Here is a 17,002-nt window from a genome sequence, read left to right as displayed (position 1 = left end):
ATAAACCTTTCCCCCAGACATTCAAGCTGCACAGGGTGCCTACGGGGAAGGTGGCAGTGGGATCACAGCAACAAACTCCATCTCTACCCTACATGAATTTCTTTAGAGCAGGAATGCGGAACTTGGGAAACTGCAGGTGTTGCTGGACTAAAACTCTACTCTATCCTTGCCAACATAGCCAAGGGTCAGGGATGATGGGAGTTGGAGTTGAGCAACTTCTGCGGGTCCACATGATCTCCACCCGCAATTTAGAGGTCTGAACAGAGCCTACATGTGTATAACCAATCTGTTTTGGATGTGAATTTATATTAGGCATGTATGTGCTTTTGTTATTTTAAACTGATTATAAACTTTATATTATAAAATTGTAAACTTTTTGTTTATAATTGTTTTTATATGTGCAATTGTTTTCACTGTTTTTATATTTGTAACTGTTTTATCTATGTTACACTCATGGGAAGTGATTCATAGATGAAATTATTAACAATAATTAAATAATTAAATTAATAATAATAATTAATGGTGCTAAAAATAATACAGCTGTACTGTATGTGAATATGTGGCAAAAGGGTTAAGTTTCAATAGAAGAATTGCATGGCGGGTTCTTGTGCTTGGTCTTTATGTTCCCAGAATCCATGTCCTCCTTTGAACATTAAACACTGGGATTTCAATTTTTTTTGGCTTATCGGCACAGCATCCTCCTTCTGGCAGGTCCTGGAGGTACCATTCCAATCATGCTCCCTTTACGCCACCTGGTACTCCAAAGACCACATGATTCCTGTGTACTCTGCACACCAGACCAAGGAAGCCAGTGGGTCAGCACAGACAGAAGAATAAACAAAGCAGAGCAGTTTACAAAACTCTGAGTTAGCATGATTCCAGTTGGCCCCCCCCTTTTTTTTGCAAGTTCACTAAGGGACCAAACTAGAAGCACTATATAGCAAAGATGGGGAACCTGTTGCTCTCCTAGACTACAACTGCCATAATTCCTGACCACTGGTCATGCCAGTAGAGTTAACGGGTGTTGAGCTGGGCCTGCTGGTTTGCTGCATGGTAGCCAAACATTCAGTTTGGCTGCATATTAAAGCATTTCAAAAGCACTTGCAGTAACTGCTGATAGCCTGCTTCCTTCTTGCCTGAGAGAGAAACAACAATATTCTTTCAAATACAGGGCACCATAGAACAGACAAAGTTTGGAAGGAACTAAAGGTAAAGGGTAAAGGGACCCCTGACCATTAGGTCCAGGCGTGGCCGACTCTGGGGTTGCGGCGCTCATCTTGCTTTATTTGCTGAGGGAGCTGGCATACAGCTTCCGGGTCATGTGGCCAGCATGACTAAGCTGCTTCTGGCGAACCAGAGCAGTGCACGGAAATGCCGCTTACCTTCCCACTGGAGCGGTACCTATTTATCTACTTGCACTTTGACGTGCTTTCGAACTGGTAGGTTGGCAGGAGCAGGGACTGAGCAACGGGAGCTCACCCCATCGCGGGGATTCAAACCACCGACCTTCTGATCGGCAAGTCCTAGGCTCTGTGGTTTAACCCACAGCGCCACCCTCTAGCTTGTCTAATAAACAAATTCACGAGGCTAAAATGAGGACTGCTGGCACAGCAAAGGCTTTCAAGATCAAAAAGAAGTAAAATCTTCAGCAGATTTTAGGGTCCCCAGTCAATTTCTCCCATGTGCATGGAGGGATGGGTATTTCGACTCTGCACTGTGAACAATGGGCTCCAATGAGCTACATTTAAGACCCTGTGTGCACCAGAAGGTTTGTGAAATTTGTGGGAAGCTCTCAAGTAGGATATGCTCTTGACTTGTTATTTGATTCCACCTCCAGCCCTGCCTTGGCAAAAACCATCTGACATCCATGCATGTGTATGGTTGCCCAATTTCTGCAGTTATCTAAGACATCTTAGTGCCTAGAAAGGCAAACTAAGGCCCAGGGGCCAGATGCGGCCCAATCGCTTTCTAAATCCAGCCAGCGGACGGTCCGAGAATCAGCATGTTTTACATGAGTAGAATGTATGCTTTTATTTAAAATGCATCTCTGGGTTATTTGTGAGGCATAGGAATTTGTTATTTATTTATTTATTTCAAAATATAGTCCGGCCCCCCCGCAAGGTCTGAGGGACAGTAGACTGCTGAAAAAGTTTGCTGACCGCTGCCTTAGTGCATCAAAAAAAGGAGTATTTCAGCGAAGTAGTTTAATGATGAAACACACAGATTCTGCCATTTTGTAAAGGCCAAAGCAAGAATCTTTCTGTTGATAGGCTAGCTTGCAGTGTTTACTAGAACTGCATGCAAAAACGTTTTTGCACAGGACCTGACAGAATGCTCATGAAAAGCTTAGACAACTCTAAAAAGAAATGTTGACTTTATTGTACAACTCTGCACAAAATCAACAAAACAAATGGGGGGGGGGGAGAAAACTCTAAAAGCTTTCTCCTCTCTGTGGCCATGATTTATAAGACCTCAAAGTCAATGCAAATTCTCAATTGGGCAAATGTCAACCAGGCAACTTCTCCTTTTCCTTCTACAGAATATCATCTCCTACCTTTTTTGTTTTGTCTTTAAGAAGTTGTTGGCCTCTGAGATCAGACATCTTGATCTGAATTCGTTGCTTTCTAACTTTCTCATTCAACAATGTCCTGTAGCGTTTACTCAATAAATTTTTCAGCTTATACATGTTCTCATAGGTTTCAAGATAACGCTGAAATGAAAGAGATTTTCAGTATTATATTTTTAGATTCTCATGGAAAAAGCCAAAGAGATGTTTAATTTGCAGGAAAATCATAATAGGGAATTTGCAAGAGTAGATCCACTTGGCAGTTTTCTGCATTGCCAAACGAGATGCTTTGAAATCCTTTATACAGAATTCCCAGGGTGGTACAGCAGCTAACCAAAGCACTTTTCGTGCAATCAATTTAGACTGCAACAAACCAGTTCCGTGCGTGATCCAGGTCATTTCCCTCTAGAAAGTGCTTCAGCTTGGAAGGTATCACATTTTGCAAGCACTCAAGCTATAACCTGCTACTGCTAAGAAAATATTATTCCCCCCTCCAAACAGGGCGCTCCTCTAGTGCAATTCTTCACTGCCACCTACTGTCATACCTTTCTATTGCACTTTAATCGGGATGAGTAAATACGTTTTAAATCAATGTGACACCTTTACTCTAGTATATGGCAATAAAGCCTCTTTATGCTGCCCTTAATCCATGCATTCCCAAATACATATTTTTTCTTGTGCCATGCAACCTTACACCCACCAAAGTGTAGTTCCATGTCAAAAAGGATATTCTGTGAAACATCACAGCATTTGTACTAGAAGCCATGTGGCTTCTTTAAAACCCCTTTCAATAGTCGCACCATTTTTCTTGTGATAAATTGCTATTATAACTCTTGTTGCTCCATACAAGTCTAGATGACAGAATGCTTGTTGCAAAAGAAACACAGGCTAAGATTTATTACTGGCATATGTACTTCTCCTTAAAACTGACATTCCTTCAATACTACACAATGTCAGAGTCATTGTTTTTAAAGGTGTTTTGTAAACGTTTCTTCTTTTTTCTTTTGATGTATCGTCTTTTCATTGCGTCAATAAATTATAGCCTCTATATTACATTAACAACCCTAAATTCCAACCTTAACCATTGAAACAGCACTTCTGTTGTAAGAAGTACAACTTTGTACTTCTTAGTGGAAATAATAAATGCTAGGTATTTATGGTGAGCCTCCAACAGATGGTGCTATTGAGTGCTTAAATGCAAAAGTCCAAATTTCATTCAATGTGTAGCTTTATTCCTTTGCCTATTTGTGAGATAAAATCATACTTTTTCTGAATGATTCTGGAAGACACCACAGTTCCTATAACAGCAGGTTTCTGTAGTTCACTAGGTGGTGTTGGGCCACTCATGGTCTCTCAGCTTTACAGTTGTGCTTGAGAATAAAATGGGGAAAGGGAGAACCATTTACTCCACCCCGAGTTCCTTGGTGGAAGGATGGGTTATGAATTGAATGTATGAATGAACAAACAACCATGAAATCATTTAGCAATTCAACACAAGAAGGTATTTCTGCAGAGTATTCCAGATCTCTTCCCTGAATCAACTTCCTTTGGTCTGCATAACCCTTATGGAGGGATTAGCAAAATAGTTCTACCCAACTATTCAGAAAGCATACTTGTCTCACCTTCCAGCAGTTTTTGGACCATTGAGCATTAAGACGCAGAAATCTGGTAAGCAGAAATCTCTCACTTAATTTCTCTTTAATGCAGCGAGCAACTGAGAAGTTACAACTATGGAAGTTACAACAGTTTTACTCCAATTGACAGGCAGGCATTGATTTTAATGATTTGAAAACAATTTGGTGAGTTCTTGGGAAAACTGCATTTTTTTACTTTCACATGCCCCTCTTTGATTGTTTTTCCAGGAGTGTGGGAGCTGCCAATTTTTGACCAGCTCAACACTTCCTGGGAGAACATGTAAAATGACCCAACATGAACAGGGTCTGATCACATGTCTCTGTCTCATGGAATGAGCACTGAAAGGGATGCTTCTTCAGGAGGTATGAGAGGGAGTATGCAATTTACTCTGTCTGCTTGGTTGGGTCATTTAAACACTCACTCAGCAGGGCTTAACAGGAACTGCTTGCGGCTCAGGGGCTTGGAGAATGTCCAGAAGGACACTTTTCATTACAACTATTTAGGATTCTACACTTCTTCAGGGGTTTTGGTTGTTTTTTGTTTTGTTGTTCAAACAATAATGCCAGTTTAGCTAGGGCCACTCACCACATAATTTCTATCCACTAGCTTGGGAGTGGATCCTGGGAGTTTTAGTCATAGCTGTCAACTTTTCCCTTTTCTTGTGAGGAATCCTATTCGGAATAAGGGAAGTTCCCTTTAAAAAAGGGACAGCTATGGTTTTAGTTCAACAAGGTATGGAAGACACCAGGTTCCCCTCTTCACCCACCCAATTTAAAGATTCAACAACGAATAAAAATTATATTCTTTTTTAGTTTCTTGCAAAAGAAAATTGGAAGGGCAACAATGGCATAGTATAATAGTATAAACTGAATCAATACAAGCTCCTCCCATATGACTAGGATCTCTCAGCATGACTGAAGTGTTCTACCCCCATCTGAAGAACCTGCTTACTGAATGGGCTGGCTGCATATTAGTCAAATGCTCCTGTTTGACATAACAACACAGAACAGTAGAAGAGTCTCTGTCCTTCCTCATCAGCCATGACGTAGGGGTCCATGCCTAGCTAGCAAACAGAGCTTAGAAACTGGCTCCATCCCACATTCAAGATACAAAAAATGGGCTACCTGTAGTAACAGCTTCTCTGGACACATTTTAAGCTGCACCTTCACAAGTAGAGAAATCATCAAACACATCATTTATCATGGTGGACTGTTACCTTTTCTTGCAGTGACCGCTGGATGAGCTCATCTTTATCTTCATCACTTAAAACATGTTTGTTGTTTCTTGGCCTCTTTTTATCGCCTGTTTCTATCGTTTGCAGGTTTGGACCATTCTAGACAAAAACAAAGTACACAAAAATTGAAATCGAGCAATTGCATTTAAATTTGCCTCTCACCCTAACACCATATTCACTTTGTCTTGCATGGCATCAGATGATACAAGCATGTTATATACATCTGAAAGGTAACTAAAATTTCCTCCCACTCCATAAGACATTGCAAGCATATTTTCAAGTGCAACTCAGATTTAAAAAAATAAAAACATGGCTTGAGGTCTCTCTTATATGTAAGGGAGGCTGTGTGGGTCTCCAGGATGCTTGTGGGGTGAATCTTAAACAATGGAAATTCAGCATCACAGTCCAGCGAGGGGAAAGCATGCTCTAATAGCCCTCCTTTGTGCCAGGACTGTAACTAGAGGACTAAGTAAGTTTAAAGGTAAAAAGTAAAGGTAAAGGTACCCCTGCCCGTATGGGCCAGTCTTGACAGACTCTAGAGTTGTGCGCCCATCTCACTCAAAGAGGCCAAGGGCCAGCGCTGTCCGGAGACACTTCCGGGTCACGTGGCCAGCGTGACATTGCTGCTCTGGCGAGCCACGCACACGGAAACACCGTTTACCTTCCCGCTAGTAAGCGGTCCCTATTTATCTACTTGCACCCAGGGGTGCTTTCGAACTGCTAGGTTGGCAGGCGCTGGGACCGAACAGCGGGAGCGCACCCCGCTGCGCGGATTCGAACCGCCGACTTTTCGATCGGCAAGCCCTAGGCACTGAGCTTATTGGTTTTTACAAGCCTTTTGTATTTGCTTGTTGCAGTTTAGCCTGAGGCAATATGCTTCTGCATACCAGTTGCTGGAAACCACAGGGAGAGAGAGGGCTGCTGTGCTCAGATCCTGCCTGTGGGGTTCTGGTTGGCCACTTGAGAATAGGATGCTGGACATAACATTTTGAAACCATGCAAGAAGTAGATAGCACTGGATTATGCAGGCCTGAAACTATTGACCTGGGGATGCACTTTCTGTTTGGAAAACACTGTGGTGTTGTTTTTTACAACTCCATAAAGTTGATGTACACCAAAACTCTAAAAATGGACCAGCAGAGCTGCCACAGGTCACTACTTATGTGCTGCCTTATGCTGAGGTGACCTACACAAGAAAGGGTTCAAGATATTTTTTGCAAAGCTGCATTCAGTGACAAGGGTCCTACTGGAGTTTCCCATTACTCCATCTCCGCACCAGGAGAAGCCACAACAATTGAATTTCTGCTGGCCATGCAGATGCTGAAGGCAAAGGAAAAGGTGGCAAACCTATTCAGTTCCACTGGTCTGTGTTTTTAAACGGTCTGAAACAGAATACCGTCAAAAGACGCAGGATCGGAAATCCAACTCCAAGAAAACCCAACCACTAATTAAGTACTTAAATGCCATTTAAAAAGGATAGAAAATGCATTTGTTAGCAAAGCACAAATTAACTGTTACAAGCTAAGTTCAGTAAATAAGTGTGAGAAATGCCACTGGCTTTGAGGATTAATCAACCTGGTGTTCTCCTGGAATCTGCACATCACATAAAGGTAAAGGTAAAGGACCCCTGACAGTTAAGTCCAGTAGCAAACGACTCTGGGGTTGCAGCGCTCATCTCGCTTTACTGGCCGAGGGAGCCGGCGTTTGTCCACAGACAGTTTTTCCGGGTCATGTGGCCAGCATGACTAAGCCGCTTCTGGCGAAACCAGAGCAGCACATGGAAACACCGTTTACCTTCCCGCCGTAGCAATACCTATTTATCTACTTGCACTTTTTGGTGTGCTTTCGAACTGCTAGGTTGGCAGGAGCTGGGACAGAGCAACGGGAGCTCACCCCGTCGTGGGGATTCGAACCACCGACCTTCTGATTGGCATGCCCTAGGCTCTGTGGTTTAGACCACAGCGCCACCTGCGTCCCATTGCACATTACATACATGACCCTAAATCACCCCTACGTGGTGCTGTGCAGGATTAACTGTGGTCACCTGCAATGCAGAATGGGTGAAGCTATATCTTTAATAGCCTATGTCATGTTTCAAGTGCATATCTGAGGTAGACAGAAGTTGACCAAACTTGTCTACAAATTCAGTGTTCTGAGGAATTTTTTTTTTTAGTTGCGTGTCAAATCTGAATCTGGCGGTGTGTGTTACCCTGGCAAAACTGAGCTTTCTTTGAAGAGGAGCAGAAATGAACTTTCTCTAAAATGTATGACCAACACTACATTTAAAAAAAATGGAATAAGAGCATCATTTACACCTACTGGCTCCCAGATAAAATAAATGAAAGAGGAACATATGACTTAAGAATTGGGGGTAAGAAAATCAATTCCTTTTTCTTTTTTAAGAAAGCATGTGTACGGCAAAAATTTCTTGTCAGTATCAGAAACTTGAGCATATTCATTCTCCTGAATAATGCATTGCAAATAAGTCAGAAAACAATATGAGTGAACACAATGAGAAATAAGAAATGAAGTTCAAAGGACACAAGTAAAACAAAATTACTTGTAAAGAGTAACTTGTATATAAGACACCTTTCCAAACTTAAAAAGTTCTTAAAATGATTTCCCCTCTCTGTTTATAGAAGGAACCTTTGTCCCTGGATGAGAACCAACATACTGCTTAATAAGCACATTGCTCAGATTGGCAAGAACTCTCCTCACATTGTGTGTCATTCTTTGCTACCAAGGACACACTGCAAACATGCATAATCCTGGCCATTCCCAGAAAGGTCTACTTGTGTAAAGCCTCAGAGTTTACAAAAGGGGCCAGAGGGATGGAGCAGCCCTGCAGAGGCAACAAAATCGAAAGGGTGGTGGAGGAAATTTTTAAGTAGCCAGGAAGTTCAACCTTCCCACAATGGTAGAAAAACTGAGTTGTAGTTCTGCAGTTCAGTACAGTAGTACCTCAGGTTAAGTACTTAATTCGTTCCGGAGGTCCATTCTTAACCTGAAACTGTTCTTAACCTGAAGCACCGCTTTAGCTAATGGGGCCTCCTGCTGCCGCCACACCCCCGGAGCACGATTTCTGTTCTCATCCTGAAGCAAAGTTCTTAACCTGAAGCACTATTTCTGGGTTAGCGGAGTCTGTAACCTGAAGCGTTTGTAACCTGAAGCTTATGTAACCCGGGGAACCACTATACATTGGACTGAGAGGAGAAAAATGAAGGGAACACATTGATAAGCCAAACCCAGGGGTGTTCTGCAGCCAAGGAGCCTGACTCTAAAAGACAAGCTGTAGCTGCTGCAGCTCAAAAAGTATTTTTCATGCTCCCAGCTAAAATAGAATCATATGCTTCATCATCTCACCCCATCACACTATACACAGCATCTCTGTATCATATCTTTAGGCCAATACAGAATTCAGTAGTTGAGGTTTATTCAATGGTGTCACACCAATAGCACTGTAGAACATGAGACTCTTAATCTCAGGATTGTGGGTTCCATCCCCATGTTGGGCAAAAGATTCCTACATTGCAGGGGGTTGGACTAGATGACGCTTCTGGTCCCTTCCAACTCTACAATTCTATGACTTCTACGGATGGGCAGCATTAAGTGCTGACAGACTCTGACACAAAAGTCAAAGTACCAGCTGTGGCCTTTCAGCCATCTCACAAATCTACGGCTTAATTCCAAAAGCTGCTTTTTTTCGTGTAGAGGAAAAGGTAAACGTTTAAGCGGTACATGTGTTTCTTCCACAGCAGGGCAAATAAAAGTGGGGTTGAGGGATTTGATTTAGGAAAACAGTGCAGTGGAAAGGGCTCTACTCCACAGTGTCCAGCTGCTTTTAACTGCTTTTAATATAGGAGAACTAGTTATGGATCTAGTTATGTGATTGGGCCCCAAGAGACACCATAGACAGATTAGAGGAATGACTGATTCGTTCTAGGGATTGTACGTGCGACTCTTTAACTTCCAGCTCTTTTCAAGGCAAAACTGTGCCTTAAAGGAGAAAAATATCATCCCTTACCAGCACATTTCACAACTATTTGAATATCTCTGTTCCAGTGAATGGGGTGCATTTCTGAGCAGGCGCCTAAGATAACATCACCCTACTGGGATCAGAGATGTGTGCCATATGATTATACCCTTATTCCAGCATTCTTCCACTTTTCAGAAAAGGCACCCACTTGAACTTGAAGCTGTAACAAGGGGCTTATTTGTAATTTATATATCTGATTTCCCCCCTGTCCCTGCCCCAAGCTCAGACATGGTGAGCCTCCAGTCTGTTGGCCAAATTAAGCTCCAAAGACCATTTCAAAGGGGTTGCCTCTAACCGACCATTAGCTCTCAGCTAAAGGGAGCCAGGCACACCAGGAGTCAGTCTTCAAAGGAGGTTGCTCTATAGTAATTTCCTTTGAAGTTCTGAAAGGTGTCAATCATCTGATGACATTATGATGCCAGATGATTGACATGCAGGTGGTCCTGCCCACCTGCCAAAGTTGTCCATAGTGAGTGGGGAAGATAAAGACCTGCCAGTCTACTGGGCTACTCCAGCTATCAATGATCATGTAAGGATGCACTTTTTAAACCTGGGTGTACTGGATTTACAAGTCACCACTGCTTCTGCAATACTCAGGAGGGGTGCCTCAACTACATTTAACTTCAGTGTTAATAAATAGGGCCTGTTTGCATCCTTCCTCCACACTTTGCAATGAATGGCTATATTTATCGCCTCGTTACTATGGCAATATTATGTATGATGTATGCCACTTTCATCCTTTTTGCACTTGCAACAGATCCTTTTTGCCTCTTGCTTTGAAGGTGTTTCTGGCTCTAAAAGTGATGTTTTAGAGTAGAAAAGGACTTTTTTTTTTTTTAAAAAAAAGGTTTTACATACAGATCTGTGCCTTTGACAACACCCCAGACACTGAAATAGCATCGTGTACCTTCATGGTAATAAAGGTAATTCATTAATACAGGGTCATTAGGAGAGTTATCAGCGCTGCTATAAATTAATTCTCCCCCCTGCTCCAAAATCCATGTTAGGGCAATGCCTTTATCAGACCAACCAAAAATATCACAAAATAGGGTGCATGCTTTCGTGGTCTCCAGAACTCTTAATCAGACTAGATCAAGGTGGCCAAACTTTTTTTGGCCTCATGGCCACATTCGCTATGACCAAAGCTCCCCAAATTATGCATAAATTAGTCCTCTTTGATACAGAGTCATGCAAAGAAGAAGAAGAAGAAGAGTTTGGATTTGATATCCCGCTTTATCACTACCGGAAGGAAAGGGAATATGCCTCAATGGTCAACAAGTCCAAAGGCAACCGTAAGCTATCCTAGACCTAGATCTTGATGGAGGATATGAGAGGATTCCCTTTTTGTGTAACTGGGATTCTCCTCAGCCTGGCCTGTCTTATCTGTTTTAAATTTGTATCTATTTACAGCAAGCCACCAATCAGAGAAATCATTTCAGTAGTGCTTTTGTTTTTCCTTGTTTGCCTTGTAACTTCTGTACATAGTGAATTTGGGCTGAAAAACAATTAAAATTTGTACTGGAGAAGAGGAACATCAGTTGAGCATGGGGACAATCATAGTTATATCATGGGACTTTCTTAAAAAGAGGAGAGGAAGGACACAAACTTATTCCAGAGTTCACATAAAATGACTACACTGAAAGCATTCAAGGCCAATGGCACCTTTTAAAAGATTACCTGATTCCTAGAATTAACTGGGAGGTACCTATCCAGAAGTGGAGGAAGTGTACTCTTCTTGTAAAGGTGCAAGCAGGTTGCCATATCACATTACTGTGAGGGAAGTACTGCGAAAGAAAAGAAGGTAAACAAATTTATACATTGCAGAGAACACAATATTGCCACATCTAATTAGGTCGGACTAGCCGAACACTTAAATCAACATTAGGCATTTGTATAAAGGCTTTTGTTCCAAACCAACATATTGTTCACCTGAGCGACAGGTTAGTTACCTGAGCAACCCAGTCCTCAAAGTGTTTGTGCACCAGATTAAACAAACAGGGTGCTGCCTCCACCATCGCTGCCGGTAAAACTGCCCAAGGACTGTAATTCTGGAATCTGCTGTTTAATAATTACGCAGCAGTTCACTGATTCGTCATCCCCCTTTGTACAGTTATGGTTTTCTTAAAGTAAATATTGAATGCTCCTTAGAGCTATGCTTCACATTGAAGAATTTTGACAAAAGGCAGTTCTAGTTCAAATACATTTAGTCAATGAATTACCCTCCAATTTATTGAGGTAAGCCCATTCTGTCTGTAGCTGTGTACATTCTATACTTTTAAAGCACCCCAAAAAAATATTCCTGGGAACTGTAGTTTGTTAAGAACACTGGGAATTATAGTTTCATGAAGGGTTAACTTAACTACCATTTTCAGGATCCTTGGGGAAGTGCTTTAAATGTATGGTGTGGAGAATCTGTGCCACAATCATTGTGCTGGGTTTTAATGTAGGCTTCAAATTGCTGCTCATCTATGAAGTAGCTCGTGACATGATGTTCCATATGTTGCTACTGGGGGCATGAACACTAGGAGATTATATGATCCGCAGCCCCTTCATGTGCCTATCTAGCAAAACATGAATTGTTGGTTTGACTGCAGTAATGTCCCACAGCTGTGTTTCAGAATTGGCTAGAGATATCTTGTTGGCATCCATCTGGCTAGAGAGTCAATGGAATGCGCCTCCAGGGGTGAAGTCAAACTGCTGTGTTAACAGCACCAAAGTGACCTCCCCATGGTGCAAGCCTGGGCAGTATGTATGGAGGTCCTGGGCTGCCCAGACAACAAGACGTGGTCTAAAGGAAAGCAGAGCAATACGGTTGGCACCAGCATGGCTGCAGGAGTTGCTGGGAGGAGGCTTGAAATATGCCATCCAACAGAATATATATGAACATTTGGTTTTCTTCTTTTAAATCAGTGTGTGGAACCTCATGCCCCCTACCCAAACACCCACTTTCAGCCCAGGAAATCCCCTCATTGGCCTTGCTTCACACTCTCCTTGACTGTATTTGGCTGGCTGGAATGTATGCTTGTGACTCTTGCTTACATAGATGGAAGACAGAAAGAGGCATGGGAAGGAGCTGGCTTGCAGCACAAAGGCAGCATGTACATTCATTTACAGTACAGTGGTACCTCGGGTTAAGTATTTAATTCGTTCCGGAGGTCCATTCTTAACCTGAAACTGTTCTTAACCTGAAGCACTACTTTAGCTAATGAGGCCTCCTGCTGCCACCACGCCGCCAGAGCACGGTTTCTGTTCTCATCCTGAAGCAAAGTTCTTAACCTGAAGCACTATTTCTGGGTTAGCAGAGTCTGTAACCTGAAGCGCATGTAACCCAAGGTACCACTGTACACCCACCACTGGCATCTGGCCTCCAGAAGGTTATGTGGCCCTTGGGCTGAAAAATGTACCCCAACTGTTTTAAATGGTACCTGCAAACCTGGGTGCACCTACACATGCAGAAAACTTCCCTTCTTAACACACACACACACACACATGGCCTACCCACATAAAAATGTGTAGAAACAATAACAACTTGCTGCCATTATGCAAGTTCAGTCAGTTCCACTGTAAGATGAAGTCTTGTACATGTCTACTCAAAAGTAGCTTGGGACGCAGGTGGCGCTGTGGTTTAAACCACTGCGCCACTTGGACTTGCCGTTGTTTGGTCCCATCTCCTGCCAACCTAGCAGTTCGAAAGCATGCCAAAAAGTGCAAGTAGATAAATAGGCACCGCTCCAGTGGGAAGGTAAATAGCATTTCCGTGCGCTGCTCTGGTTCGCCAGAAGCAGTTTAGTCATGCTGGCCACATGACCCGGAAGCTGTATGCCGGCTCCCTCAGCCAATAAAGCGAGATGAGTGCTGCAACACCAGAGTCATTCGCAACTGGACTTAACTGTCACGGGTACCTTTACCTTTACTCAAAAGTAAGCCCACTGGGGAATTACTCCCAGGTAAGTATGTACAGGATTACAACCTAGGGCTGCAATCTAGTACCCATTCATTAGGCAGTGAGTCCCATTAAACTGACTGGGACGTGCATGTATCCAATTTTGCTAAACACTTTTTAGTAAACATTCTTAAGTTTTAGGAAAATTTTTTTAGAATGTAACAGATTTTAGAAATGTGTTACATTCCCTTTTCTACCTCAGAAGTCGGTGAAGGATAAAGGCTACCACAGAATAAACAAAGACCCTGTAAATCAGGCATTCACCAATGTGTAACACTGCAGGGTGACAGAATGGCAATCGGATCCTCAGGCATCAATCCTTGGTTTGAGAACAGGGATATTTTAATCACCTAAGGTGTCCTGATTTTCTTCTATGAAATATTGGAAGGTTTGTAGTTCAGAATTCTTGCAACAGGAAATACTATTTTCCCCCAACATCCCGAGAGGGTAGGTTAGGCATACAAGATGATGCCTTTTCTATTTCGCCTCGGCTCCCCACCATTTCAGACACAAGTCTCTCCAGGGCTACTAGGATAGTGAGAACTGAACCTGGAATCTTTTACAGGCAAAGCACATGCTCTAGCCTGGAGCTACAGCCCTTCCCCTCCCACAGCAAGGAGAAGGACAATCATTCCCTCTGTGAGAGAAAAGAAGATTTCACATCAGCTCAGTGAACTTGAGTGCCTTATCCAGGCTGGCTGTTCAGGCAGCCTTGTGTTGAAAGAGGCATGGGGTGGGCAGGAGCTAGATCATCTGGACCTAATGGTAACTCTCTGGGTGATGTGCAGCAGATCAGCAAGAATGTCTGGCTCCCGATTGTTTAACAAGAACAGCAACAAAGCAACTCCCCTCCCACTCTAAATTATACCGCTGCAATGAATAATCCTTTGGGGGTAACTAAGAGGAGGTTTCTGTGCGGACGAACTGTGATCTCAATTCAGCTCTGCTTCAAATTCCTGGGCTCAACTTTCTTTAATGTAAAGTGTGTATTTTTGGCACCATTGGTGAATCTTGGAGTTGTAGTAAACCCACCAAGTAGATCCCCCAAGCCTGAGCTTTGCCTAACCCCTGAAATAAAGGACTGTGGTCTGTAGTTCCCGGACCTTCAACTGGCCAGACCCCTTCAGCCCCCCAATATAATATTTGATTGGGCTGCACCCTCCGCCCCAGATTGATGGACAGTTCAAATGGGGGTGGGGTGTACCCTGTCATGTGATCGATTATGCAGGGAGGGGCTTACTTGCCCCCCAAATATTTTATTCAAGTTAGTACCCCGAGCAGATTACTGGTTCCAAAACTTTTTCGGGCCACGCTATGCAGAACAGCGGCTTGCACGACCCACTAAGGCAGGCAACCACCCAGTGGAAATCAAAGCACAATCGCACATTTATTCAAAATGTAGTTTTAACTGGACCCAGTGGGACCAGCTTTCCAAAGGCAGCGCCCTCTGCCTTTTAGCGCCCCCCCCCCATCCCACTGCTCCTCCCAGGGCTTGTACCGCTCCACACGGCGGGCAGGAAGGGGGCAAGGGAACCCTCCAATTGCCCGAGTCCCAGGACCAGAGAGACTCTCGCTCCGCCCGCAGAGGCCTCTGGCAGGAGACCCTCCCGCCCCGCGCCAACTTACCGCGCGAGGCGACAAGCGCGGGACGCGGCTTCCAGGCTCTCCCCGGAGCCCCGCGAGGCAGAGGCGCGCCGGTCTTCGCAGCGGCGTCCGCTTTCGGCACCGCCCTCGCCGGCGAGAAGCGCGCCCTCAGCGCCTCAGAGGCGGACGCCGACCCTGCCCCTTTCCCGCGCTCACTCCTCCCGCAGTAGTGCTTCGCCGTGAAACGGGGCCCATGAAACAAGCGCTGGTAAAGAAAAGGCGAGATATCCCACCATGGAATATTCATGCCGCCGCTGGAAGGCGTTAAACTCGGGGCGGCTAATGTGAGGGGGCTTCCCGAGGTTTGCTGGACTACAAGTCCCATCAACCCTGACTACGGACCGTGCTGGCTGGGACTGATGGGAGTTATAGTTCAACAAATGGGGAGCCGCAGGTTCTCTTGGCCGGTCCGAGACAGAAAGATGAAGTGCGAGGTCAAACATTTTCATTTGTGAACAAAGGCTCTTCTTTCGCAGCCAGGCACAGTGGAACTGGCTAGGGTAACATACCTATGTATCGTAGGCATTAACGGACGTTTAGGCCAGCTGCAACCAGGCGCTTTGAAAAGTAGAGTGATGATGGGTGAGTTTTTTAGGAAGTTCAGAGTGGAAACATAGCTAGTTCTGCACTGTGTACAAAGAGCAAATCTGGCAACAAGTACAAGAAAGCATGTCTGCAAGAAAGGCATCTTGCTGCCCTTGTTATGGACGTGCTTCCATGGCGTTCCAAAGGGAACAAATCACAGCATCCCATTGTGTCTGATGGAATGCAACAAATATTCCAACCGAAGTAAATAAAAAGTGAAAGCTAGCTTTGAGATCCCAAAAATAAAGTTGCATAGAAGAGCAATACTGTATTGTAAGAGCATTTCTCCAAAAACGACCACCTCCATTCTGATGCTGATATCCGTTGGTAGGCATCTGAGCAAAAGGGTCCATCTACCTACTTAATATTATTTTAGAACTTTTTGATCCTGGTTCTGAAAGCTAACTGCACAATATTTTCATGAGATTTGAATAATTTTTGTTGGCAAATAAATGCCTTGTCTCCTAAACACATCAGGTGGGTATATTTCAATTCACTTCCGCATAATATGAAACAACTTTATTTGGAATTAATCTCATTGATGTTAATGGAACTTGCTTGCAAGTAAGGCTACTTAGATTCCCTGGATACGGCTGGACTCTGAATCCTAACAGTCCCAGCCAACATGGTAAATGGTCAGGGATGATGGGAGTTGTAGTCCAGCTGCATCTGAAAAATTAAAGGTTCTCCAATCCTAATTTAAACACTAGCCTGGGAGCATAGATGACCCAATAATTTTATGCAGGCAAGAAAGTGGGTTGGCAGAGAAGGGATTTAGCCCTCTAGTCTCCCACTGTGCAACCAAGCAGGTTGCTAAAGCAGAGGAACCCTCTTCTCTGTGCCCAGTACATAAATGACTTCTCCATCCCTTTTCTGTCAGCCCCCAGGAGTTGAGGGGGCGCAATATTAGGAAGATCTGTAATTGAGAAGATCCATGGGGTGGGAGCAGGCAAATTCTGGCCTCACTCAGGGCGCTGTATTACCAAACATTACCAAAGTCCACCACTGATCCTATGATTGCTTACTTAGATTTAAACTCCAATAAGTATGTGCAGGATTTCTGCCTAAGTGAAAAAAAATATTTACATAAGATATAATTTTAACACACAAAGCCTGAAAATACAATTTTTAATGGCTCAAATATATAAAAACCACAAACTGATATATAAATAATTTTAACAGTACATACATGGATCAACAATACTTAATACAAACACTCATCACTTGTTGACACTCTGACTATTGAAAGACATGGTGTGAGGTTATATAAAAATGCAAATCACCATTGGATGCTAGTCATCCAGAGAAAAGCCAGCCCAGATGTGCAAATGTACGCACGCAGCAGGGGTGTTGATGGGT

At 43.5% G+C, this 17,002-nt stretch overlaps 1 protein-coding gene across 9 annotated transcripts in view; it reads right to left on the bottom strand.

Annotated features, from left to right (window-relative positions):
• Positions 1-15,646, bottom strand: part of LOC310674647 (activated RNA polymerase II transcriptional coactivator p15-like) — a 49,095-nt gene extending 33,449 nt beyond the window's left edge. For 2 of the 9 annotated variants that reach the window (XR_014509680.1, XR_014509681.1), the window contains exons 1-4: positions 15,041-15,288; positions 11,149-11,255; positions 5,418-5,534; positions 2,555-2,710 (exon numbers count right to left, since the gene is read on the bottom strand). Coding sequence is in view for 6 of the 9 variants with exons in the window: in XM_083434191.1 (XP_083290317.1) it covers positions 2,555-2,710; positions 5,418-5,534; positions 11,149-11,232 (357 nt within the window). In the remaining 3 variants the exon portion in view is untranslated. Of the gene's footprint in view, positions 1-2,554; positions 2,711-5,417; positions 5,535-11,148; positions 11,256-11,420; positions 11,441-15,040; positions 15,289-15,567 lie in introns of those variants that run through there. The other 7 variants (XM_083434191.1, XM_083434189.1, XM_083434194.1 and 4 more) reach the window with 7 other exon arrangements.
• Between the last annotated feature and the right edge of the window lie 1,356 nt (positions 15,647-17,002).

Source organism: Podarcis tiliguerta (assembly GCF_965153285.1).
Source record: "Podarcis tiliguerta genome assembly, chromosome: 3".
Classification (NCBI taxonomy): domain Eukaryota; kingdom Metazoa; phylum Chordata; class Lepidosauria; order Squamata; family Lacertidae; genus Podarcis; species Podarcis tiliguerta.
The sequence above is the reverse complement of the archived record's forward strand: the minus strand, read 5'-3'. Positions and strand labels throughout refer to the sequence as shown.